The following is a 25,768-nucleotide window of genomic DNA, read 5'->3' as shown; positions in this document are numbered from 1 at the left end:
TATAATGTCTACAAATCGGAAAATTAAACAAGTGTTAGTTATTAAAATAGCAGAATGAAAAAAACAAGCAACCACTGCAACAAGGAAATCTAGTAATTCAACGCCTGAAGTTGTTGCATCTAAATGACGAAATTTTTATGCAGAAACATCAGAACTAATAAACATCAAAATGCAATCAGTTTAATTATGTAATTTTAATTTTAATTTTTTTATTACAGCCCAGACACCTCTGAAGTATCAGTTTCATTTAGAGTCAACGGTGCAGGAAGTACATCGGAGGACGAATTTGATAGTCAAAACTAGAAGCTGAACCACAATAACCTAAACCTTGAGCACATGGACCTTTTAACTTTATTTTTAATCTTTACGTAGGTGCCGAAGATTTGGGTAAGTAACACATTAAAAGCCGATCTTAATAATGAAAAGGCCCTGCGATGAAAACTACCCACACCAATGTTTAACGATGATATAATACAATTTATATAATGTATACGGTGTTTAACTAGTGCCTACCAGTCCGGTCCTGGGTAAAAGAAAGATGAAGAGTGAAAAGAGGAGACGGTTAATGGCGTCAGTTTGCGGAATTACTCAGATACACTTCGGGGTCGTTAACCGGCGAATGAATTTATCTAGTAGACGGAACTTGCAGTGCTACTATGGCGTTGAGCAAGTGAATAACGGGGTCGATGTCAATGTTTACGTTTTTCGTCTCGTTCGTTTACGATTTATGCAAGCGCAGTTTTGTTTTACGTTGTTTGGGTTGCCGGAAACAAGGTACACATTTTTGAAGTTAGGGAACAGAGCGTAGTCGCTGGATACTAGGTAAAGGCGAATAAGGTAAATGAGGAAACAATTTTAACTTTAATTCCATTCCAAGGTAACCTTGTTCCCTGACAAAATTGCCTTTGCCGGTTGCTATTCACTGTTTGGACCTTTGTGTTACCTTACTGTAGTGGTGGACCCATGCCTCATACATAGTTAAAAATCGACGCAAAAAATCATCCGGATTTTGGTTATAGAGGGCCAAGTTCTCACTGAAAACCCATTATTTAAGGCACTACTTGTACGTCTACCTGACAGTCTCGAGATCCCCCCTTTTATGATTATGACTTCCGAATGAGTATATTAAAAACACACTATGAAGCCTAAACTGGTTTCCAATTTAAGGGTTAAGAGTTTAGATAATTCATTTATAATGGATGATACTTATTGAGGTACCATATATATTTCATTGCAATTTACTACTTACCAAATACTAACATTATTTAATTTTGTTAGTTAGTCACTTGGGATGTCCAGCGACGAAGAAGTTGAGATTGTTATCGATGAAGTAATAATCGTTGAAGATGAACATCCACCAAATGCAAATAGATGAAAGACTCGGACACATTTGCCATTTGCTACGTAAATGATAATTTTAAATGTGTTTCTGTTTGTGAAATCGGCATCTGGTGAAAGGGGAGCCATAAAATTAACGTTCGAGATGGCTAAAACACAGTATGCCGCAGTACGCGACATAGTTGCGAATGGTGTCCAAGAAAGAAAAACGCGGAAAGATCGTGGGGTCCCAAAAAGTCTACTTGACATGTACCATGCCGGAACAGTGAGACACTTGATATATGATGCGTATCGGAAAAATATTGTGTAAAACTTTGCCTGTGTTCGCACGAAGAATTGGGTTTTATTACAAAACCATCTATAAGAGACAAGTTTTTCTATACACGAAATACCGAAGTACGTATCTGGAACGTCATTGTGGAATTTCGAATATATTTATTCAGGGTTACAAAGAGAAACCCAAACGAGGTAATCCTGCTGTTAGACCTTCATAAAAATTTAGCAAAGTTAAATACCGCATTATGTCGTAAAAACGACGGTATATCGTTTGGAGAACTCTATAATAGTGCGCCTATGGAATACGACTAAGGCCACTAACTTTTAAAGTAATTATTTATGACTCTGTCGCATTAAGAAACAGCGACTTTTTTAAATTCAGAAACCCATCGGCCATTTAATATGATAACGAAGAGCCTGTATGCTATTTGTGTATGCGAAGTCTTTATATGGAATTATTTTGTTACAGTACGTGTTTCAAAATCTTCCATAGTTCCAAAGAATGCTGATAGACATTTTCATATGGAGGCACCATCTCTGTCAGGACCGGGACTTCTCAGCCCACCATCGTAAATGTTAATATTATAATTATATTAATTCATTCATTATAATTAATGAAAGGTATCAGATGATCCAAATTTGCCTGCGGGAGGGATCTCTGAGTACACGATGTTGCAACCGATTCAGGCTTGCTTCCACCTATCATGCGAAGGAAGGAAGTTTCTAGTAACTGAAACGTTCAAAGTAAGCCAACGTCACAGGTTCTAACAAGTTACTAATTTAGGATGATTAAGCGTACATTTTTCTGGCCAAAACAAACTATTTTTTAGTAATTAATCCGTGTTATTATCGCAACTGGACGTGAAAAAATATGTTATTCCAACATGAAAGGTAATTGTGTGCGGCCGTGCTCACTGAATCGCAACGGTGACGTTCGATTTCTGTAAGCCTGAAGGCACACGTAGAATTTAATGTGCAGATCCGTATAGAAATGACAAATCACGAACCATGCCCTACAAAATGGAAGAATGTCTGTAGAGAAGGGCTTGCAAATGATACACAGTATTTTTGGATTCCCGGTTTCGAACACTGTGATAATTTGAATTACCAAAGACGCAGGGAATTTTAATTATGATTATCAATGTAAGCGCGTGAAACTTTAGATCGGTACTTACTTGAAGCAACTGAGTATTTTGCTGATTCAACAGCGCCGACGATCTGGACCTTCTCGGAGTGATCCCGACGTTCTCCCCGCGCATGATCGATTCTACAACTGCGAAAACTTGTTAAAATGTTTTTTGAAAAAGCCGAAAAGCCGATTTACCTCCGTCTCCGATGAGACGCATCTGCACAAGCGCAGGATCTTCATTGTGCTCTTCCAACACGGTATCGTCCGTAACGGTCAGGTCCTGCAAATAAACAAAACTATAAAAATAAATTAATACATTCCTTTAATGTAAACACCAGTTAAAGCTAGTATAAGAAAAGTCGAAAGGTCCTTGCAGATTATAAGTTCAGGGTAAATATGATTTATAGCTTTATAAGTTAATGCCATACAAATCATTATGGATCATTATAAACAAAATATATACTATAAAAAGATTTTCAATCAGGAAAGAATGCTAGTGATTTTTAAAACATCTCGCCGTGCCTGAAGCTGTGGAAATTAGACCTGAAAAAGTAATACAACTTTTCGCCTAGAAGCTAGCCGCTCTCGGAATAAATATACGAGGTGAGGCCAAAAAGTTATTGTATCAACTTTTTTAATTGAACACCTTACAAATATATTTTTGTTGTTTGAGAATAATGCGGAGTTTTCTAAAATAAATATTTCTAGGGTCAAGGTGGCAACAATGGTTAGGGCGTGCACAATGGATCACACGCTATTCCTGCGAAAGGGACAGAGATATCTGCTTTCTCTCTCACTCGTTACTTCTATTCGGCAACGGAACTCGTTCGAACTATTTGGTGTGCGTCGTTGGCCAGGCTGATTTGTGCTGATCATTGTTTTTGGTTCTTGGTTGCAAAAATACGAATTAGAAGGTAAGACTTGAACCTTTCTATCATGTATTTTCATATCTATAACTTAGTGCTGGTATACGTGCCTTAAAATGTACTTAATTAGGCTTATTTTCCTGCAGAAACTTTTGATTAGTATGTTTAATTTACGGTTGGGTACAATTTTTAAATATTAATGGCGTCCTAGTACACAATGGCTCAGTCTTCGTAAGTACACAATGGATCATGATCCATTGTGTACCCAATAGAATGAGAGTTGGTCGTAAATTAATTTTTGAGTTTTAGATGTTTTTTTTTTCACGCAGTGTTTGTTTCCAGAATGCCACGACCAGCTAGTATGAAGGCAGCTTTATTAAGAATTGAAATGGGTGATAGCCTCCGCAAAGTGTCTGGAACAACTGGAATTCCGTTTACAACATTAAGACGGTATTATTTTTAAGTCAAAAGCACAGGGCACATAAATAAATAAATAAATTTCGAGTTTCCAATGTGCCTGACATATCTTTCGTGAAAGAAGATGATGTCAAATTGATATTACCAAAGCCAATTTGTAGTGGCAGTACCTCAAGACAGCAGTCTTTCTATAGTTTCCCATTAGATTTATTTGCCCTCAACGTTAATTAAGTCATTTTTTAATTCTGTTTGTTTATTACTATGATCTCTATTATCAGAAGTTATGTTTATGTCGATTGTTATTGCGCCTAGATGTAAGAAATCAACAATTTTTTCAATTTTAATTTAAGTTTCGTTGTTTTTTTTTTCTAGTCCTTAGGTCAGATAGTTTAGTTACTGGTTATGACCTAGAGAATCAAGAAGCTGTCATTTATGTTTTGTTCAAGTTTAGTCGTTACCAAAGTGATATGTGTTTAGTTATTACTAAAAGAGTGAGTTATCATTTACCTATTCGTACTTGACTTATTAGTACCTAGTCTCAAAATATAGTTGCTAATTATAATCTAGCGAATAAGGGATTTGTCAACCAATTACTTATATACCTGAATTTGTTTTATTTTTATAAATATAAATAAAAAATTATATCCATTTTAGTATGTCCATTCTTTAATACTAATAAAAATAATTATCCATTGTGTACTCCAGTGATCCATTGTTTACTTAGGGGTGAGCCATTGTACCTAACCTTAGTACACAATGGATCATTTGCAAACTTAAAAAAAAATGGTCGTCATGATGCAACCAACCTATTATGTCAAAAAGTAATCGTGGGTAATTAAAGTAGTGGAGCCATAGTTTGTTGAAAATAAAATGAAAAGTTGTAACTTTTTTGCTACAGCGTGTCAAACAAAAGTTGATCCATTGTTGCCACCTTGACCCCATACATTCACTTAGAAAAAAAAACTTTAGCATTTTATATAATTTATACAGCTAGTTAATGGAATTTTATTGAAATCGACAAGAAAAAGCTACTGTTGGGTCCAGAAGCAGGTTTGTGCAGTTTTTGTTAAAATTGTTTTCTGGTATGCAAAAACACTATTAACAATGTGGCAATATTACAAAAATTGTTTGTCCTTTTTAAATTGTTCTTTTTTAAGTTAATTTTATATAATGAATAAAATTTTGTCTTTTGAAATAAATATTTTCGGAAGTCTAATTGGTTCAAACTGTCGCTACAGGTTCCTATATCGAAAATAAAGATAGGGACAATTTCAGGGCAACAGAAATTTTCCAACTATTCGAAAATGCTTTAATTTTCTAATAGCCATAGTGTTGAAGTTGTTTTTAAATATAGCTGTCTAGAGCTAAATATTTTGAAAAAGCCCGCATTATCCTCAATTATAGTAAAAAATAATATACAGAGTGTTCATCTCCTATAACTTTTTCACCTGATTTCGTATAATAATTCTGAGAACGGCACTGAATTCAATTGGAAACTTTCTACGGGGTGTTTCAAAAATTATTCTTCGCCCACAAAGAAACAAGAGTTCATATAAACGTAGGTCCACAAATGCTTAGTTTACATGATGGCTTTTGCGAGACTTCTTTTACGTGATAGGCATAGATCATTTTGACCATTTTCTTTAGTGTTAATTTTTTAAAACTAAATTTATTGTGATCTAAGGTTCTATAAAATAAATGCCTACAAAACTATGTTTTGTCAATTTGCGACGCTCAACGAGAAGATGGCTCGCTCAACAAAGAAGAGGAAAAAATAAAAACTTGTTAACCATTTGTAACAATAGCCGCACTGTGAGAGTGGAGTGAGGTCGAGGTTAGAATGGTGGTTTTGAATGCCGAGTAATTCCACTAGCTATTAGTCTGCGATAATTGTGTTAAACACTTGTGCAGAAACACTCAATTACGCCAAATTACAAATTGCTAATTACGAAAATAATAATCGAAGAAATAATTAAAATTATTGATTAATGGAGAATTTGAGTTGTACCAAATATTTATTTCGAGTTGGCAGCAAAAATTGATTATATACTATTACTAACACGATATGTAAAACAATGACAATATCAAGATATAAGATGGATGGGTACATATTTTTAACTAATTCAATTAAATCTTAATATAAAGACCTAAATACAAACCGCTGCGATGATCCAAATGTACAAGTAACTCATTTAAAATAAAATACATCGGCAAAATACTTATCCCTGAATAGAATATCAAAACAAAAAAAATATTTAAGATTTATGGTTTTTAAAGAACACATTTCAATTCGTGGAGCGAACTATTTGAATTGTGATGGAACTAAGCATGGAAATAAATTAAATAAATCACCAAAAGTAGTAACGTGCTACAGTGCTGCAGTCGTTAACACCGTCGCCGTGATAAGCTGCTACCGAATTAAGCGGGTGCAAGATGAATGGGAGCAAATGGGAAAGAAGAACAGTAACAAAAAAACCCTGTTATGGAAGTTACTAGCCCCGATATAAATCATCACATATCCAGTAAAGCGAATTGAAAAATAAAAACCTCCTGGGTGCGCGAGGTATATACGATCCCCAAAATGGCGTAGAAAACGAGTCGCAAAACAAATCCAAAAACATCTAAATCCGCAAGCAAGACAGCGGAACAAAAGTTTACTGGATTAATCATCGGCGCATATTCCAACTCACTAACCTGGTATTTCTACAAAATCATCAAAATCACACTGCGTAATTCAATTATACCCATTCACCATTCACCTGCTACGAAAACCGACCCGCAAAATAGACCCTTATGAACAGAAATGATCCAGATATCCTTGTCCAACACTCAATCCTATTACAGGCCGCTGTAAACTCGGCAGAAATCGATCACGAAATCAATGTATCACAGCCAGTTTCAATTACCTGGAATATGGAGCGGAACGCAACGCTAAACAGAAAATAAAAACTAGGAACGTTTTATCCCGCAACATGATCCACCCACTGAAAAGGAATTCATTTTAGCACAACGAATAATTATTCCTGATGAGTAACCTTACCGGGAATTCCAAAGTCTGGCAACCGCGCCAGTAACGACTCATACGACATCTGTAAACTTGACGTGTAATTGTCGTGAACGATAGGAAAAATGAAAACTCAATAACTTTTACGCCAAAATAGCAGCAAGCCAGTTAGTTGTTCGAGTTACCCATTCGTGAGTAACGACGAGTACCAAAAGCATACTGAATGTCAAATAGGACGTAAAACGTTTTAGTCTAAGAATCGCGAAAACTCCGCAAGGGCTGTTGTAGTTTTCAATGTTAATATTTCTTTAATTGCGCCATCTAACGTGTGCCTTTGAAACCTTTGTTGCATTTTCTTAATTTTACGATGCATCGCCAGATGAGGTCATAAGTTGAGATTCTCTGACGATTACATATTCTATGGTGGTGATGGCGGTCATTTTCATTGTTTGTAGATATTAAATTTCGGACAAGAAACTAAAAATAAAATATTCTTAGTTTTTAGTATTTAAGGAAGCGGAATCGGTGTCACGGCAACATGAAGATCATTCTCGATAACCGAAAATTGAACGCTGGTCAGTTAAAAAACTCATCCGCAATCAGGGCATGTTGATGTAAGGCACCTAAGTCATATTTCAGCGTTAGGACATATAACCCCAAGTAAGTCTCTAGAAACGTAATGCCAATAAAACCATTCCAGTAAGTGACAATAACGAATCATTTCCCAAAGGAATGCATACCTTCCAGGGATTAGCAATCTTACAAGAGGTCGATGCAAAATTTAGAAGGACTGACGAAAGAAAAAGGATCTTAAAAGCGATTGACAATGACAGGATGCAGCATTTAAAAAAGGATAATCAAACTACGGAATAAACCATTAGGAGAAATCGAGTAACAAAATCAGTTGGGACACAATCCTTATTTTAATCTCTGGCAAGATTAGCAATGTTTTTAACCTATTATTAACAATATTTTCGAGAAAGAGACAATGTTAAGAGGGAAATCTGCCATATTTGCTTTACAATTATGCCACAAATTTCATTTGGTAAAAAAAAATTTTCATAATTTTTTCTATTTAACTCTAAAACGAGGTGAAATATGCAAGTAACTGAACCATAAAAAAATTTACTTTTGTGTGGCTTATTCAAAGTAAATTACAAAAATTTCAAAAAGTCAGTTGCCTATATATCTTTCATAATATTATTATAATATTATTGGGTACGATAGTTGAAGCAGAATTGATCATTACCCATCTTGACGTTGCCAAATTTCAATAAAATCCGACAAAATGTAGTTAACATTCTCGTAACGCGGAACCTAAGCATTTCAGATCTGGGTACATGTGAACTTTTTTTCTTTTTGTTATAACAAACAATTATTAGCTTGTCGATAAGTTATGAAATGGAGAAATTATCTTGTGTCATCTCTCGTTTTACAAAAAAAGTCGTACATCTACATTACATATTCTTTAATTGCATTTCAGAATAAGAACTTAAGGTTCATAGAAAACATCACCGGGTAGAAGTGTGGTCGTAGTTGAAAAGAAACAATTATTCGGGAGATATCTTTAAAATATTTGCACTGAATTTCTTGCATTTACGACATGTGCACGAATATAAAACCGACGACTCGTAGCTCCGCATACAAAATAACATTTTCACCGCTCCCGAGCAACGTCACTTAATGCAAAACGACTCCATTTACGGAACTATGTAAATTAGATTATCCCGCGGTCCATAAAGTTCCCAAAGGTCAGCGACGCAGGACCCAGAACTGTATATTCCAAAATAATTTTGTCGGTCTAAAAGGCACTTGGTTTTCTGATCATTAAACAGGGTTGACAAATGTTATAACGTAAAGTTCAGATAAATTCCAATGATAGTTTCTTTATTTCAATTTTCTAGGGTCACACTAATTTGCATGCAATAGGAAGACGAGTTTGAGTGAATGAAAGTAATGTGACAGCGGCGTTACAACAGTTTATTAGAACGATAATAATACAATACTATATACTAATATAATATATACTAATACTTCTCTATCGATAACTACCAGTTGGGGCGGGTAAAAAAATTCAAATCCTTAATGTTAGGCAATGACATCATAAAAGAACTAAATAATAGGATTCAAGCTGAAAACAGAGGCTTCTTTGCTCTCAAGCTTTAGTGAAATGAAAGGAACTTACCACAAAAACTAAACTAAATCTACAGAAAGCAATCATAAAACTTGTAGTAATATATGGTTGCGAGACCTGGACGCTCTAACCATTGCAAATGAAGAAGCAGAAGATATTTAGAAGGAAGGTGCTGAGGGAGAATGTTCGGTCCAAACAGATAAGAACCAACAGCACAAGCACTCAAAGAAGTGTAAAGATGGTAATATAATAAACGAAGTAAAGGTCAGGGGAATACACGTAAGAAGAATTGCAGGCAACACAATGACAGAAGAAGAACCACGAACACTCAAGCTGGCCTGAAAATAATGCTAAAAAGAGTAAGATAGAGTAAGAGTAGATAAGTAGAATTGGCAAAAACCCTCCCAGGGCTGTGAAGGAGATGACTGTAATTATAGAGCCGAGCAATTAATCAACTTAAGACTTATATGCAGGTAAGGATAATATGAAAATAGATAAATGGTAATAAATAATAATAATAAGCGACTCTGCAGTGTTTTCTAGAATATTTCTAGAAGCTTCCCACATTCTTCTATTTGTCTTGATTGTTTTTATTCCTTCTTGCAAGAGGGTTACATCGTCCTTAATTTCAAAATGAGTTTGTACGTAACGAAAACTCATTTCCTTCAAAGTTTCCACAACTTCTTCATACCATTGGGATACGTATGGAATATGGCCAAGACCACTAACTTTTATGCTTCAATAATGATTTATACCTCTCTCGCATTAAGAAATAGAGCACAGTCGTTAGATACTTGTAATCAAATAAATAAATAAAGATTCTATGTTCTGTACATTTACTATTATACTAAATATTTTGTAAGGAAATAACTCAGAAGAATAAATATCAAATATTTTCAATAATTTTGAATTTAATAATTTAACGTCATAATGTATCGCAGCCACGTTTAGATAACAAAAATAAAACGTTTATTTCACATAAATTGGAAAAAAACACGTCCAAACATGCGACCGAACACAATAACGATTAATTAAAAACTGAAACAGAAAATCTGCATACGAGCGAAACGTTCGCGACAAATTCATTTCACTGCACATTGTAATTATTACCGGTAAAACAAAAAGCAGAAAAATTGTTACTCGCAAAACGCGCTGGCGTTACTCTCAATTTTCGTTTGTTCGTTGAATATTTCTCTCTATCTCTCGCCGATTTAATCGTTTTATTGCATAAACAAGCGAGAACGAAGATCGTTTTTGATAAGCAATAGATCAAAACGTAACCTATTTTTGAAAAAAAAAAAAAAATCTCCCTAATGCAATTCTAGTATCTTGTGATGTCCAAAATCTATTTCCTAGCATTCCACCGATCGACGTAATAGACAATGTTCTTACTCAGAGATAAGTTAACCATATCATAAAAGATTTGTTAGATAGTCGATTATGTTGTTCTGACCAAAATTATTTTGAATTTATTGATCAATTTTATATTGCTAAAGAATAATTAATTAAGGGAAACCCACTTATCCCATTACTGGCACAAATTTTCATGGACAATGTAGAAAATGTCATACATAAACCTCCTCTGAATAAAAGTTTTCTTTGACGGTATAGATGCGTAGATGATGTTTTTGCTTATTTCACTATATAACCATATAAAATTTACCATGGAGGCGGAACTAGATAACTCTTTAAACTTTCTGGACTTAACTATAAATAAATTACGAAACAAATTAGTTTTTTTCCATTTACCATAAATACCATAAATGCGGACACTAATACTTAATAACACTAATCACCCTCACACACAAAATGGCTAATTTTTATTCTTTTAATACTTAAAGTACCACTTTCCACAGAAAATTTTGAATAAGCATTAAATATTATAAAACAAATAGCTTTCAACAATGGTTACGACCCCTTTTTGACAGATATGATTATAACTAAAAAATAGTTTCAAATAACTCGGAACTATATGCATCCCATATTAAAAACCGAACCCAAAATTTATAAAACAATGAAATGCATAGGAGAACCTAGCAAGAAAGTTTCAAAACTTCTTCTTCTTCCAGTGCCATCCCCTAACGGAGGTTGGCGACGTCTTTGTCCCTTGCAACCTGAAACGGTTCTCATATACTCATGTGAGTCCCGTCTTTAATATTTCTTAGCCAGTATTTCTTCTTTTTTCCTATGTGCTTTCTTCCATCCACTCATGATGGTCTGTAGTAGTTCGTATTTAAACATGGCCAAGATAAGCTGGTTTTCTTCCTTTGATCGTAATCATTAATTTCCTTTTTTGTCCTATCCTTCTTAACAGTTGCTTATTCTTGATGGAGTGAGCCTTGAGAGTCCAACTTTCTACTCCGTAAAGTAGTTGTGTCCACACGTAGCACTCAATAAACTTCATAGTTTAAGGCATAGATTTTTATCACCTAATAGTGTTTTAAATCTTAAGAAAGACTGCCTCGCAATTTCAATTCAGATTCTTATTTTGTGATCTTAGTCTAGGTCCGAAGTTCCGAGATATTTTTATTTTTCCACGCGCTCTATTGGTGTTGCTTGCATCGTCACCTGACCTTGTTTGACTGAGTTTTTCGAGACAATCATGAATTTAGTTTTTACAGTATTTATCGTCCTATTTTAACTCTGTTCACCAGTAGGTCTTCCAGGAATTCAGCCAAGATTGCTGTATCGTCCTGAATAACCAAAAAATAGTTTCAAATAACTCGGAACTGTGTCATACAGGGTTCTTTAGACCATTTGTATTAGTTTAGTGACCAAGTAATAGATGGCGCTTTCCATGAAGTAACATTGCCCCCCAACGACGTCACATCCGACAAAAAAACATAAGAACACGATTCGGAGCACGCCAGAAATGAGTAATAATGTTTTAGTTGCTGTACACTATAATTAATAAATAATACTTTAATACTATGTGTACTTTACTGCTACGAATATAAGATAAAACAGGAACTATATCCATCCCATATTAAACATCGAACCCAAAATTTATAAAACAATAAAATGCATAGGAGAACCAGGCGAAAAAGTTTCGAAACATCTACCTAAATTTCAATTTGGTCTCAAGATCGCTTATAAAACTGAAAACATCATAGGAAATTTTTCAAAAAAACAATAAAACTAAATCAGGAAAAACTCAAAAATCCGGCGTCTACAAGCTGAAATGTTATATCGGAGAACAAATAGAACGTTTAAGAAACGCATTAACGAACATAATTCCAAAGAAAAGATTTGAAATAAGAAATACCGTCCATTTTGATGGAACTTGAACAAGAACAACCATAAAAAGTAATAAACTGCTATAAAAAACCATGAAGGATGTCAACTTTATATGGGAAAAGCAACGCAACGCCCTTTTACCTAAGAGCGATAAAATTGTAGGCCGAGAACATCTAAATAAAATATAAGACGTGAATTAATGTTGGTTATGTAGTCACAAAAAATTGGCAAGATAAAATATTACTAGTACTCCTTTCATGGAGGGTTGGGTAAGAACTAAAGTGCTATCGTGAAAAGACTAAAGACAAAACTAATAGTCAATAGTATTTCTGGTCCACATGACTTTCCATTTTTTAGTTTGGCAATAGCTGTTTTTACCAATTGTTCTTCCATTTTTTCCTTTTCTCCGTCAATGTATTTCATTATGCCTATATTGTTCTCTTGTTTCTGTTCAGTTTTTGTAGTCCTGTATCCGCTGCTCTTGTGAAAGGATAATTTTTCATGTGTGTGTCGATCTAACTCTACAAATGAATCACCCAATACCTGGTTTTTTCTACTGCGTAAAATTCCGCAGGAGTCAAATTCATATATTACATTCATTACCCTCATAAAATACTGTCACTCCGTTCGGCGTTACTTGGGTGAAATCGCTTCGAACGCATCTGCTTTTCGTTATGCGTTCGAAACGGAGCCAACAAGAATAAATATTCAGTATTTATTTTTCCTGGAGGGCCATTTGCAAGCCAAAAAGCCGTTATCCGATTTATGTTCGGTACGCGGACTTGAATACGTGGGATTCCACCTCGGCCTGTAAATGGGCGAAAATGCAATGAGACTTAAAAAAAAGAGGAGAATGGTATCATCGACAGAAATGTAATGAATGTACGAAAAAATATAAGTGCCACACGCGTTGATGAAGGAACTAGGAACCAGCAGCAGATTTGTTAATCCCATCAGAAAATCCAGGCGTTTCCAACTAAAATTAACGTTGATCTCTTTCCAAATAAATAGACGACGTTTTTATTATAAAAAGAAAGACAAAATCAAGGGACTGGTAAATCGAATATATTGTAGGAAAAGCGCCGCTTTCAACTGTCAAACGAACGACTTAACAACTTCCCCGAGTGAAATGTAATAACCAGCCGCTGGCGCACTTCTATCAATTATCCGCTTGCCGGTTCAAAATTGCCCTTTATTAAGGTCCCTAACTCTCAGAAAAGTGCACTGTTCAAGACCATCGCCTCCATTCACGAACGCAAACACTTGAAACGATCGAGTAAATAAAAAACTTCTAAATAGGGTGACGAAAACATTAGTGGCAGTTGGTAGCTCGTTACTGTGGGGTTATTTTATTATATAATAGGCAGCCTTGTATAAAACAAAATTGAAAATCACGAAGCTTAGTGAAAAACACAAAAGATGACAATTACGTCACGTCATAAATTACTTCATAAATACTTCGATGATAAGGTGAGTAAGATCCAGAGGTTAAGGTTAATGCTTATTTTAATTATTTTTACTTTTCTTATATTTCGTGAATTTGCTACTAAATAAGTTTGGCTTAAAGGTAAAGTTTATCTAGTTTCATGAGTTATATTTTACAATGGTCTAAAAACTAATAGTATGCTAGGGTAGCATTACCTCTCAGAATAATTCTAGACCATTAGAATATTTTAATGAATTTAAATTTCTTAACGTCGAAAAGCTTTTATTTGGAATATTTTTGGATATTTTTAGTAAATAAAAATTAGCTAATCTTATTTTTAATTAAATACTTAAATAAAAAGCACAACAACAGACACGTATTATGTTCAAAATGTATACGAATTTCATCGCAAGATGTAAAGAACAATTTTTTTTTAAAAACAAATTGATTTTAACGAGAGTCTCAAATATGGGAATATAAACACAAATCAATGAGATAAAAAGGAAAACATTTTACGTGTTAAGTTTTTCCCATTTTATAAGAATAAATTACTTTTAGTTAATAGGTACCCCTTAATCTAATTCGTTCTAAATGAGAGTCTTTCAATTTTTTCATTAACCTAAAGCTCAGCCACTAAGTTCACTTTCTGAATCCATTAAAAAGGGTTTTGTTATACCACTCTAAAATAATTTTATTCATTTATTAATATGGCTTTTATAATCTGCAGATTTTCATCAACAACTCCTTTTTCACTCCCTGCCTGGACGATAATAAATCGCTTCCCTCGAAAGAAATGGTCTTCTTACACTTTTTATTGAATTATCTTGCCAATACTTGCCAAAATGTCCACGGTTCGTCCATGAAACTCACCAGACGAGTGGAAGAGTTGACATACTCGTAATTTTTAAAAATATAGTTCGAAGTAATGAAACATTGGTTTGTTCCACAAGATATCTTCGGTAATCATTTTTTTTTAATTTACAACTTATGTGGGGCAATACTCTCTGTGGATAAAAGCAAGTTATTGTTCTTTAAGGCTTCTATGTAAAGTTGCTATTATGACATGTTGTTCTAAAGACCACATAAAAATACAGATGCCGAAGAACAAGTATGGGGGACTAAAGGTTAATATTTTGACAATAAAAAAGCTTCCTAAAGTATTTTTGGGTGTTATTTTGAAGCTATTTATATTTTAATACATTTTTGATATCTTTTTTTAAGGCCTTTGAATAAATATGCCTACAATGTGTATAAATATTTGAGAAGTAAATCATCGTCGCGCGTACTTGTTACGTACCTTCCTTAATTATTATGCTGACAAAGAATTTTTGTTTTGAATTAAACAAATTTAAATGATAACTAGCAAACAATTTATATGACAGACAAACTTTCGACTTTCCAGTTTTAAAAAAATGACATCTGTCAAACTGCTACATCCAGCTACTATATTGTTTGCTTAAGGCAAAAAAATTGGTAATCATCTTTTTCTACTCCCGTCTGTAAAATGCCTAATTACACACCGATCTAACGTAGAGAAAGTGCCACTTTACCACTTCAGTTTCGTTTCCCACGGATCTGAGCCACTTCGGACATTTTCCGAGATTTTACCGCACGGGTTTGGGAGCCATAGGATGTTTTCGGAGATATTTCCTACCCCTTGAATTGAGACGTTTTTCCATTCTTACGACATGTCAGTGAATGGGTTCGTGTCGTTTTGCGAAAATGTACCCAAAAACTAACGGTGGTAGAAAAAGTATGGTATGCAATACGTTCGGTAAATTTTTTAACTCACTCGTTTATTTAATATCCGCTACGCTCGTGTCAAATAAACTCGTGAGTCAAATGGTGTTTACCGCAATTGTTGCATAATATACTATTTTCTAATACATTAAAAATTATGAATGGCGATTTACACAATATATATGTCTGACACCAAAACTTTGTATTAGAACGACAGTAGTATATTATGCAACAAGTGCGGTAAACGGCATTTGACTCACGAGTTTATTTGACACGAGCGGAGCGAGAGTTTAATAAACGAGTGACTTAAAAAGTTTACCGAACGTGTTGCAACTTTTTCTACGACCGTTAGTTTTACATTTTCGCCAAACAATACGAATGCATTCACTGACATGACCGTCAGAATTGACAGTCGTCAAAATTCAAAGCGTGGGAAATATCTCCGAAAACATCCGATCGCTTCCAAATCCGTGCGGTAATGTCCGAAGTGGCTCGGATTCATGGGAAACGAAACTGACGTGGTAAAGTGACGCTTCCCGTAGGCTAGATCGGTGGGTAATTAGGTATTTTACAGACGGGAGTAGAAAAAGTTTAGTATGGCACACTTGATGTAATGTTACGATAGGAACCATTTGGTTGTTCTCAAGTTCCGACAACCAGTTTTACAAAATTTCTTGTGCACCACAAATTTCAATAAAGAAATATCTATTTATTATTTTCAATACCGACGTTTAGAAAATTTTCAGCAGGATTAAAATATTGTAAAATGTAAAAAATGTAGGATTGGTTTTCCTCGAAATTGGCAAAATGACATTTTTGAAAAAAGAAGTTAGCAATAAAGCCGAATTGAATTTGCTTCAATGTGAATTTGGTTACTTAGGTTACATTAGTTAGTAAATTTTACCCGGCAATGCCCGGAAGTAGCCAGCAGAATAGTTGACGAAATGTCAAACATCCGGTGATAAAAAACTTGGTTAGTTAGTTAGTTAGATAGCAGTAGTTTGAAATGATCTTAAACCAAAACAAAGAAGAATCACACGAAGATCTCGTTTCAACCGATGTAAATGCCACAAAGGGTATGAAAAATAAGCCGTTCCAAATCTAAAACAGCGAAAAGTACTTTGGCCTAATGATACTACGAAAAAAAAATGTTGAATCGCTGCCAAGTACCATAAATCAGCGCGGCCAGCAGGACGCTCGGGCATATAAATAAACCCACCATGTCGCAATGAAAACAGAGAATTGAAATATAAAGAAGAGCGTAAAACGCAGTGTGATGCACTTTTTGGCTGAGTTTATCTAGCGCCTATGCCAAAAACGATCTCAATCAAATATTGTACCCAACGGGTGATTTTAGTAAATATTGGTCGCGCGAGTTTGGAAAATTATTTATGATTATATATTAAGTAATTAAATTATCTTGGATGCCCCAAAACAATATTAGTATTCAGAATACACGTATGGGTAATTATAAACCAGGCCATATTATTAACTAGGTTTTATCAGTCAATCGAGGCAATGATAATAACCTGATACGTATACTTTAATTAAAATTGTAATATCTATTTGTGGTGATCGTCTAAGTTAATTAATATATTTCCAGAATCGAACGGTCAGACCGAAATCTATGCTTAGGAAGGCTCTCATAGATACACACCTCTCGCACATGTATTAAAACATCTATATGAAAGAAGTACTGCAATAGTTTCAATGACTGTGAGATAAACTTCCCAAACGTCCAAACGCACTGAAAGGTTTAAGATGAGGATGTATTTTATCACCTATGTTATTTCTACATTTTAGGTGAACACATCATTAGAAAGACCTTGGACGGTTGCGATGGAGGCATAAGTATGGGCCGCAGAAAAATAAATAAGTTTGACCTATGGCTTAAAATTTAATCGGCAAAAAACAAAGCTAATGTTAGTAGACAGATGAAGATAACAGATAGTGGAAGAAACAGTTATTAGTGCTGTGAATAAACAATAACCAGGTCAATGGAGAGAGATATACAGCTACAATTTCAATAAACACTTTTATTACCAAGAAACTGATACTAAAAACAGTTTTCGGTGACGCATAGGTATGATGTTGACTCCTTATTCGATGACGAATCATTATTCTCCATCTTCTTCTTCATTTCGGGTTTTAGGCACATTGCCTGTTACGGTAGCCATCTTTTTCTCGGTTTTTCGACATCTCTTCTTCTATGGCATTGGGAAGATCTGACTTTTGCTGGTATTCTCTTTCCAGTTGTTGTTATTTTCTTTTATTTTCTCGCTTATATTAAAGATGTTTAATTCCGTTCTTATATTTCTTGGTCCGTCTGGTTTTGTACTTTTCACTCTCCTCAGATATTACGATTTATGTGCTTGTATTCTGCTTTCTTATTTTTTCGTTGTCCATGATTAACAACTGTAAAACATTTGATTTGAGTATGTTTTCTTGTTCTACTCTTTTTTCTTCGGTCACAAGGTGTATTGCTGCCTAAATACTTAAAATGCTTTACCTCTTCCAATACTATATCATTTACGTTTCCACTATCCTTGTCTTGACTGGATATTTACTTGAGAAAGTTATCATGGTTTCCGTTTTGCTTGCTGACATTATTATATTATATTTTCGATAGTTTGTTGCTGCTAAGTCATCGGCATACCAGATTGAGTTCAGAGTTCTAAATATATGTCTTTAGGGCACTTCGTTTCCTATTCTTCAATGAGATCTATATGCGGTGAACGGCTAAACTATGGAACACATCCATTCAAAGATCCGGTATTGGATTTCAAGAAAAATGCTCGCACATGTTCATATACAGGGCAGGTAAAAAGTAGATGTCTAAACCAAGTTCCTTTATTTAAATAAAACACCTTTTTCTTTAAATATACTTTCGACTTTCTTATTTTATGAGCAAAAGAATAAAATACATTGCAATGAAATTATTTTATTAGGTGCTGAAAATGCCCACCATTAACTTGTTGACAGCATGCATATTTTCATTAATTTGCCTCATTTCGTATCTAATTCTAAATGTTAAACGATCTAAATGTTGTGGATTTTCTTTATATACCTTTGGTTTTAAATATCTCCAGAGAATCTGGATCTCCTTTTACCTATCTACTGTCCGCAAAATACCGTATTTAAATATTCACGCATTTGTCCGGCAAAATGGGGCGTAGTACCACCCTGTTGAAACTAAATCTGTCCATCTGGCATATCGGGCTGATTTGTGAAGAAATTTTAAATATATCGGGCTCCGGTTAAGATTTTGATCGACGAAGTTTCATGTGTACGTAACCAAATCGAAGAAGCGTTGCATAGGTTTGTTTTGTGTAGTTTTGCTTTCTTGTTATCCATTGTAGATAAGCATTATTCCATTCCATTTACATTATGGCTAAAAGTGTGTCAAGTTTGTTTAACTTAAATATATAATTATGAAAATTCCACACCTCTAATTTTTAACCAATCAAACCGTGTTTTTCTTACAGATCACCGTGGCAACGGATTCATGTGGAAAATTTTTCCTCTCGAAATTTGTCGTGTCGCTGGACAGGTGAAATAATTTTTAGGTTAGGTTAACGAATCTTTTTGGCATTTTTTGGCACAAGTCACTGGTAAAATGATCATGTCTTTGCTCCTATGTACTTAAGTACTTCCAGCATTTGATAATAGATGTACTTCCATGGAAGTGGCATGATTTTCAGCCTTCTAAAAATAGGCTTACAAAGCTCTAGATAACCTGCACACGGTATTACTCTACCTTCTTTTGAAGTTTGTAAGTTCCATCAGCTGCAGAAAAGTCATACGAGGTCAAATTAAATCCGTAATTTTTTTTACCCCCGATGGTACTATGATCCCTAACAACTAATTGTTCGGACGATGTACGAAATAATAAGAAAACATATTTACACTTATTTTAAATTGATTGTTTTTGCCTTTTCGATTGAAAAATGAAATCACGCACTTATTTTATACCCAAAAGTGCTATCGTAATGAATTATTCTTTTATTTCACATAAATTACATAACAAAATATCAAAAACATACCGAATTTGCTGACAAATAAATATTCGGACGCGAACTTTTATTGACCAAGAAATCAATGCTACCCATGCATTGATGGTAAAATGTAGTGTGCTTAGATAAGTTCGGGTTGTATCTTTTTAAGTTTGTATAATAGTTGATAAGAAAATGACTTTAAATCGAACATTAGTAAGAAGTAACATCACCTTTCGCGGCAATAACAGCTGTTATGCGTTTTGGCATGGAATCTATCAAAGTCTTGCAATATTCGGGGGTGAAAGTATTAATGCTGGAACTGTACGATGAGGATTGTTACGCCAAGTCTTTTTCATCCGATGCCATAAAGTTTCAATAATATTCAAGTGGGGGCTACTTGATGGCCACGATAAAACTTTCATATTATGGTCCCCAAACCACTTGTTTGTTCGCGGTATGGCGGGACACACCGTCTTGTTAAAATATAAAATTTTCATTTCCAAAAGTTCGTTCTATTGATGGAATGAAACTTCTTGATAAAATTTGTTGGTATTGTTATGCATTTACAGTTACATCAATGAACTCGTAGTTGCCAATCTCTTTACCACTCATACATCCCCATATAACACCCTGCGGAAATTTTACCGTGGACTTTAGACAATCTTTGTGAAAGGCTTCTGATTTTGTACGAATCACCCTTTTCCGAAAATCGCCTACACACACATCAAATTTTGAAGATAACGTCACTCCACGTTTCCGTTGTCCAGGATATTTTAGATTTTGCCCAATCCAAACGTTTTGTCTTCTGAATAGACGTTAATAATGGTTTTTCGTTTGCCTTTAACAAAAGTAGATCATATAATATTAATAATTTTTATATTGAAACAGGAGAAATTGTAAACTTACCTTATAAAAACTCAAACCAGACTTATGCATCCATTGTCTACAGACATTTAAGTTTGCTTCGTGATTCCATTGGGCTTGAATTTGTCGTAAGACGCTTCGTCTGCTACTTTTACAAATCTTGACCAGAATACGACGATCTCTTTCAGTGATTTTACGGGGTCGGCCTGAACTTTTACCACGAACGCTAACACTAGCTGCCTTTCCATACTTTTTTATAATATCCCCGACTGTTGATTTTGCAATACTTAAGTCATTTGAAATTTTTTGCATTGATTTACCTCTGCAGTACTGAGATATGATAATTTCTCGCACTTTTTTGTTTGTTGCAACACCACGCGTCATTTTCTTATCAACTATTATACAAACTTAAAAAGATACAACCCGAACTTATCTAAGCACACTACATTTTACCATCAATGCATGGGTAGCATTGATTTCTTGGTCAATAAAAGTTCGCGTCCGAATATTTATTTGTCAGCAAATTTGGTATGTTTCCGTTATTTTGCAATGTAATTCATGCGAAATAAAAAATAATTCATTACGATAGCACTTTCTGTGCTGTCATAATGTGCGTAAATTGATTACTCAACCGACAAAGCAAAAACAAAATTTAAATAGATATAAAAATGTCTTTTTTATCATTTTTTACATCGTCCGAACATTTAGTTGTTAGGGCTCGTACTAGTGAAAGTTTTAATATCGTTTATTACACTTTATTACACTTTACATGTTTATCATAGTATCATATTTAGGCAATTTTATGCACGATTTATGCAGTCTCTTTTAGTTGGACGTTTGTGAATTTGCCAGTAGCAAAAAGCTTTTGAATAAAATTTACGCGAAAATCGTGTAAATTACAGATAAGTCTGCCGAGGCAATATCGCCGCGAAGTTTATAACTTAATGTAAAATCGGGTTGGCGACGCCCGAAACGTCGCACTATTTCACAAATTTATATCTTTGCGTCGGGGAAAGCGCGCGTAATCCGGAAACTTCGGAGATTGCCAAAGTTCGTTGCCTAAAGAGATCAAAATAGTCGGGCAAAAGTAATGAATGTCTTCGGAAACTTTGTTCCAACTTAAAACTGTTTACCTTTTGTTCGGAAGTTTTCGCTACCCGAAACTTTTCGAAAACTTTCGCCCCGAATATCAGTTCCGAGATGGTAATATTATTTCTTGTTCGGAAGTCGAATATGGAAAGTAACTTTCGGCAACTACACTCGCGTAAAAGTTCGCTACTTTTAATTGGACGGATGTCGGGCAATTGTACAAAGTTTGCCCTCTCTCCCTCGAGCTGCACAGTTTAAAACTTTTTCTTAACGATTCTTGTTGCCAGAATTTTAAAGTTTTCGTCAAATGAAATATACTGGGTTTCCCAATTAGACGCAATATTGAGAATTTAAAAATTGGGTTGCGACCATAAGAGGCTATGATCTCTACTTTATTTTGCTTTTTACGAAACTTCTGGATTCCTCTAAAATTACTCGCGATTTCCAATTAGGGATCAAAAATAGACCAAAGAACACCGCAAAAGGCGAAGGCTTATTAAAAAAGAGACAAATCCATGGATAAAATCCACCGAATCGACGACGGGAAGACGAAAATTCATTAGAAAAGTTTCGGGAAAGTTGGTTTAAAAAGTTCCATAGCGTCGAAGGAAAGTTGGGCGCTTAGTGTCGCGAAAAGTTTCCGTCCTAATGTGCGCGACGCCGCACAGATCCGTATTAAGTAATCGCATCCAAAAGTTTTTTACTGTGGGAACAAGCAGGAAAAAACTAACCCACAGAGGCAATACAACAATAAAAACATTTTAGACTACCGAAATAGACATTTATAAATCTACAGTAGAATGTCACTAATCCGCCAATTGATGGCTTTTTTTTCGCTTTTATCAAATCAAGGATCCACATTGATTGGCTGTGGTAAGTCGTGGAGATTTATCACCACAATATTTGCAGTTCCGGCGAGTTTATACTATAATATAAAAAAAGTAATAACTTGCTTTTCAATTGTTTGTAAACCTTTCATATAATTTTTGATCCCTCTTTAATAAGAAATTGACTGCTAGTAAAACTTGAACTTTGTATATGTCGTAACAATTGTCTAATTGAACAAAAGTTCAACTTTTGGCTACAAAATTCGCCAAAAATCAAAATGTGATGAAAACAGTTGGAGGAAAATACCTTAAATCCACAATCTACAGGACCTTAGTCGTGCGTCCCAATCCATTTTAGATAGAAAGTTCCTGAAAGTGCTACTTTTTTGTAAAATTAAACATGCCGTTAACAAAATTGTTATGTCTTTCTTGGTTTATTGAGATACAGGGACCATTCGCGTATCTTCGTTGTCTTTTAAGCTATTGAAAAGTTTAAAAAACGCTCTTATAGAATTTGTTCCGAATCCAGTGGTGTAGTTTGCTTATTAGCTATGAAGCAAACATATATTTTTTACATTAATTGGAAATCATTTATGAAATATATATTAGTATAAAGTTAAATTAAGCTCAATTTTTTTCTTCATATTTTATTATTTGTAGCAGTAGACTATGATGAATCTATTAAAAACAATATCCAAGTAAAAAATTATTAACATAAAGAAACAAACTCAATACAATTGAATTCAATTTTTTATATGCATTTTATCCGTTACAAACTACTATTTGTAATAATTTTAAACTTATTATACTCCACTATTAAATTAATTAATACGAAATAACATTATGTTTCAAGAAAATTAGAGACCATTTTCTCGACTGCCAAACTCGCACATTTTTCTTATTTTTTTAATGATATTTAAAAGTATTGGTCTCCTTCGTATTTCTGCAACTGAAAGATCCGAAGATCGTACGAGAGAAGTTGTCATCTAAAAAAGGTCTTAAAAGTCTAAAGTAATGACTTGGGACCCCATTTTGCTGAAGGTATGTATCATTATAATATACTAAGGGAATATCTTCGAATAATGGAATGACTACCTCAAGAATATATAGGTACCTGCGTGTCTCCTTCATAAATTCGGTAGGCTATTCGTTGTACCAAAATAAGACACGATACCTGAACCCCAGAGCGTCTTTGTTGGGCTTTTTCAAAAATTAAATAGTCGTTTTCTGTTGACTAGTTCCTCGTGTTATGGCGATTAAAAATTCCCGAACTTGAAAAGTAACATTCGTCGAACCATATTTCAAGTTGATTCGTACCTGATGCAAATACCAGTAGCAAAACTGCAATAGATGGTATTTGTAATTTTTTTAAATTCTTTGCGCAGTCGATTTTGGTACGCCCACTGCTTGCAAGATGATGACATCGTTGCTTCTATGCAACTTACATATATTTATTTTCCTTTGCTCCCTATTCTCCCCGAAATAATTTTTAGGACGTGGTTGAATAAAGTATCTAACCAGATTTATTTTCAGACAAGCAAATATATCTGGAAACGGTTGTCGTCTTTCTGGATATCTAATAAAAACAAAACACATAATAAAAAAATTATACTGGCTATATCCTATAAAAACATACCAACATATCATATTTTTCAAAATTTTCATACACTGCCATTATTATAGAAAATTAATTAAAATGAAATAAACACAGAAAGGTAATAAAAATATAATTAAAAACCGACAGTCTCGTAAGTTTCTGACACATTTCCATTTTTGTTTTTAATAGATGAGTCATGGCCATCTATCTACTTAACATTATAATAACATAATAGTTATCATATTAATAAGACATTATTTTAAAAAAATATATTTTCATCCAGTTTTTTCGAAGTTAAGTAAAGAGTATACTAATAACTGCTTAGATGGATCTTATTTTTAATAGATTTAGTTGATTTCCAATTAATGTAAAACATAATATATATTGCTTCGAAACTAATAAACAGTTAGAGCAAGAAAAAAACAAACTATGCAAACTATATGAACATTTTTTAAACTCTTCAATAACTTATAAGATAGGAGATACGGGCGTGGTCTCAAAATCGATAGTCTTGGATTTCACCCTGTACCTCAAAAACCAAGAGGGCCATGATAATTTTGGAGATACCCCGTAAAAGTGTCTTTATAGCATAAGCTGTAGAGCAACAGGTGATACCATGGATGAAAACAGGTCGATTAATATACATAAATGTGGTGATAAATTTAAGTCTTTGGCGGCAAAGCACATTTAACAAACGAGAAAAGAGGTCAAATTCAAAATTATTTTTGCGGGTCTCGGCTTGAGCCTAACTGTTATGCACGGATAACTTATGAATATATAACATCATTCTTTTTATGCTTGTAATTTCAGGGAACCCTTCTTCCTCTTATTTATATTTATATTTTGTACCTACGCCTATGGAGAAACCTTAAATTTGGTCACTCGTTTTGCTACTTCGTACGATTTAGAAACCGATTTTAATACCACCTAAGAAAATACCATTTTCGTTAAAAAGAAAAAAACAAGAAAAATCAGACACAATCCGTATAACGGAACCGCCCCTGGCGAGCCCCCCTCTACCGCCTCATCATTCCAACGGCGGAATAATATTTGTGCCAGGAACAACGTTTTCAGGGCAAAGAGAAACCGAGAGGTCGTCAGAGAGAAAGAGGGGACGAAGTTTCAGCTTCAAAGGCTCCGACTACGCGTGTCGTCGGCAAATCAAAACTTTAGCCCAAACTTTCTGCCGATGAGAATCGATTTTCACTTGACCGACGCGACAGCGACTTTCCGATTTTACTTTCATCTCTTGTCCAGGTTTACCGGCGTATTTTTTTTTTAATTTTCACCTCCCTAGGGTTTTGTCGCAGTTTAATTAAATACACGTGTTGTTAAAATTACATTAAAGTCCAATTACGGTCAAGCTTGTAATAAGGCTTAAAAGTGTATTAATTACGTGGTTCGGGACTACATCTAATATTATTTAAAAATCCTCTCGATTCCTCCTGCGTAGGTTTCGCCGATTTTCCTGTTCGTTCCTTTAGAACTTAACTGAAACTGGCTCGCATTCTAGTTTGTAGCTGCTTACATATTGTTTGAGGGGGTATGGTCTGTTCACAGATATAAGAAAAGACAGAAAGAAAGTGACCAATTGCTTTTGAATGGGATTATCCAAGGGTGGTCATTAACAAGCAATGCAACAAGATTATTACCTAAAGTTTCGGAATTTAAATTCAGTTAAAATTGTGACCCGTAATACAAAATAATTTTATACCTAACCTGTGTTTAATATTCTTTGGTTTGGGATACTACTTAGTTTAAGTTTATTAGTACTCATTCTTATTTCGTGTGTAATACAGCGTGTGTTGAATCGTGTGCGAATTATGCAA

General features: G+C 34.4%; 1 protein-coding gene and 1 long non-coding RNA gene across 4 annotated transcripts in view; one reads left to right on the top strand and one right to left on the bottom strand.

The window, feature by feature from the left end:
- LOC132702553 (lysine-specific demethylase 3B) overlaps positions 1 to 25,768 on the bottom strand; it is a 547,286-nt gene that overhangs the window by 369,088 nt on the left and 152,430 nt on the right. Inside the window, exons 5-6 of one of the 2 annotated variants that reach the window (XM_060671261.1) lie at positions 2,939 to 3,023; positions 2,790 to 2,887 (exon numbers count right to left, since the gene is read on the bottom strand). In XM_060671261.1, the coding sequence (XP_060527244.1) occupies positions 2,790 to 2,887; positions 2,939 to 3,023 (183 nt within the window). The remainder of the gene's footprint in view (positions 1 to 2,789; positions 2,888 to 2,938; positions 3,024 to 25,768) is intronic. The other variant, XM_060671262.1, reaches the window with a different exon arrangement.
- Positions 224 to 9,753, top strand: LOC132702555 (uncharacterized). Of its 2 annotated transcripts, XR_009618898.1 has the most exons (5): positions 224 to 387; positions 3,452 to 3,657; positions 7,529 to 7,690; positions 7,761 to 9,405; positions 9,460 to 9,753. It is a non-coding gene; the product is annotated as an uncharacterized LOC132702555 (long non-coding RNA). The 2 variants fall into 2 exon arrangements; XR_009618899.1 differs by lacking the exon at positions 3,452 to 3,657 and having other exon boundaries at positions 7,778 to 9,405.

Source organism: Cylas formicarius, unplaced genomic scaffold (genome assembly GCF_029955315.1).
Source record: "Cylas formicarius isolate icCylForm1 unplaced genomic scaffold, icCylForm1.1 PGA_scaffold_5__7_contigs__length_24384050, whole genome shotgun sequence".
In the NCBI taxonomy this organism is placed as follows: Eukaryota; Metazoa; Arthropoda; class Insecta; order Coleoptera; family Brentidae; genus Cylas; species Cylas formicarius.
Note: the sequence above shows the minus strand (reverse complement) of the source record. Positions and strands in the feature narration are given on the sequence as shown.